The sequence below is a fragment of the Ruditapes philippinarum genome, unplaced genomic scaffold (genome assembly GCF_026571515.1).
Source record: "Ruditapes philippinarum isolate M1 unplaced genomic scaffold, ASM2657151v2 ctg19080_1_1_1_1, whole genome shotgun sequence".
Taxonomy (NCBI): Eukaryota; Metazoa; Mollusca; class Bivalvia; order Venerida; family Veneridae; genus Ruditapes; species Ruditapes philippinarum.
In genome coordinates, this window is record NW_026863471.1 from 12,781 (window position 1) to 14,752 (window position 1,972).

Here is a 1,972-nt window from a genome sequence, read left to right on the forward strand (position 1 = left end):
ACACATTGGACGGTTAATTAATGTAGATTTTTTTATATATGAAGAACGATATATTTGTAATTTGAAAGTATTACACTATTTTTATCTGTAATTGATATCTCTAGCAATCTTATATTGTATTTATTGAGAATGTTATCACTAAAGTAATCATTTACAGTCTGATATATATATATTAGTAAGATCATAAAGATAGTGATTTCTTTTGAAATTGAGACTGAAGATAATTGTCTATAATTTTTTACAAGGTCTAAAGATGAACGAAACTATTGATGCTTATTATTGTGTTATAATATATTCTAATTCTTGAACTTCATGGAAGAGAAAAATGCAGATATAATGAGTATAAATAAATAATATATTCATTTATATACAGAAATAGCCAGTATAAGCCTGACATGATTTTTTTGTATGTATAACATGTCTTTATTCCGGACTGTGATTACAGACAGTCTGTTAGAATACTTTAGTCAGTATGGGGAGGTCATTGACTGTGTTGTTATGAAGAATCCAGAGACCGGAAAGTCACGAGGGTTCGGTTTTGTGACCTACAGAGACACATCATGTGTGGATACAGTGTTATCAGTACCAGCACATATTGTAGACGGAAGACAGGTATGTGAAAAAAAACATCGAATTTTTTTTATTAAGAAGAAAGTTGATAAAAAAATGAAACAAAATGCGTGATGAAATAAAGGGCTAGGATGATCACTTAAAGCATTCTTTTATTGTGATTATGTGAAACAATTTGTGTATGATAAACAATTATGAATGTACTTAGATTTGTGTGTTCTGCACATTATCTTTTCTTTATTTAATCTTTTCTTTATGACTAAAGTTAATGTAAATGTTGTTCAGACAGAAAGTTTTAAGTCAATGTAATGAATACATTCACTTGTTATATGTTTAATGTGGTATCAGAAAGGAAAGGTTTTTACATTTTAATTGCCGATGATAGTTATGAACGGCTGACAAAGAATATTATATAAAAGAAGTTGGCAACAAATTTACATGAATTGGCATCAATATTACAAAGTTCTGTAAGCTGACATTTGTAAAATTTGTATTCTGATGTTTGTTCATTTGATAAAAAATTAAAAGTTTTAAAGTGTACAGTACAACCTCTTCCAAGAAAATACACCTTTTTTGGAGACAAATATTTAAGTCGTTTGCTTAGCGGTGGGGCTCTAGAGAGATAGCATTTAACTTGAAATTATAAATAATTATTAAATGAGTACTGTTGTTTTGTTGAAAGTCTTCTGCGGGAGGATTGGCTTTTATTATAAAAATTCAAAAAAAATTGAAATAAGTAGTAGCTAGTTTACTTGCCCCTAAGACTTGTCATAACTTAATATAACGGGTTCCAGTTGTTGATAGCAAATGTATTGTAGCTTATATCTTTAGTTGTACAAGTTTTTAACCACAATTATAAATAACATAATAAAAAAGTGTACACAATGTTTCAGGGTGGATCCAAAAGCATGTAACCCAAAAGGTACAAACCGAGGTGGTGGAGGAGGTGCAGGTGGTGGACAGATGGGTGGAGAACATAGAATGAACAGGGTATGATTAAAACATATTTAATAATCCATCTTTAATTATAAACTTTTTATCTAGCATAAAATTTTAATTTTTCTGTTTACTAAGGAAAAGCGTTAAATTTTGGATGTCACAAACAAAAATCAAGGAGTTAATGACTCCCAAACTTCCACTTATAGAAGCTCTGTTTCTTGCTTTCTTAAATTTGATGTTTTGGAAATTTATTTACTCAGCAAGAGGTGTGTGCAGTTTAAAAATTGCTGTAATCAAATCATTCATTACCATACTTGTAGGGACCTAGAGGCGGGGGAGAGAGGTCCCACAGGGAGAATAGGAAGATATTTCTAGGGGATCATTTACTTAATGTGATTGATGAGGGAAGCATTTAGAAATTGCTTCCGGTCCAGATATGGCAGTTAGTAGGTGAGTAAATGAT

At 30.6% G+C, this 1,972-nt stretch overlaps 1 protein-coding gene across 1 annotated transcript; it reads left to right on the forward strand.

Moving 5' to 3' along the window:
- Positions 1-417: 417 nt before the first annotated feature.
- Positions 418-1,925, forward strand: LOC132722156 (DAZ-associated protein 1-like). Its single transcript, XM_060706599.1, has 3 exons — positions 418-611; positions 1,464-1,560; positions 1,830-1,925. Exons 1-3 carry the CDS (start codon positions 418-420, stop codon positions 1,923-1,925), a joined length of 387 nt encoding a protein of 128 aa, XP_060562582.1.
- The last annotated feature ends 47 nt before the right edge of the window (positions 1,926-1,972 follow it).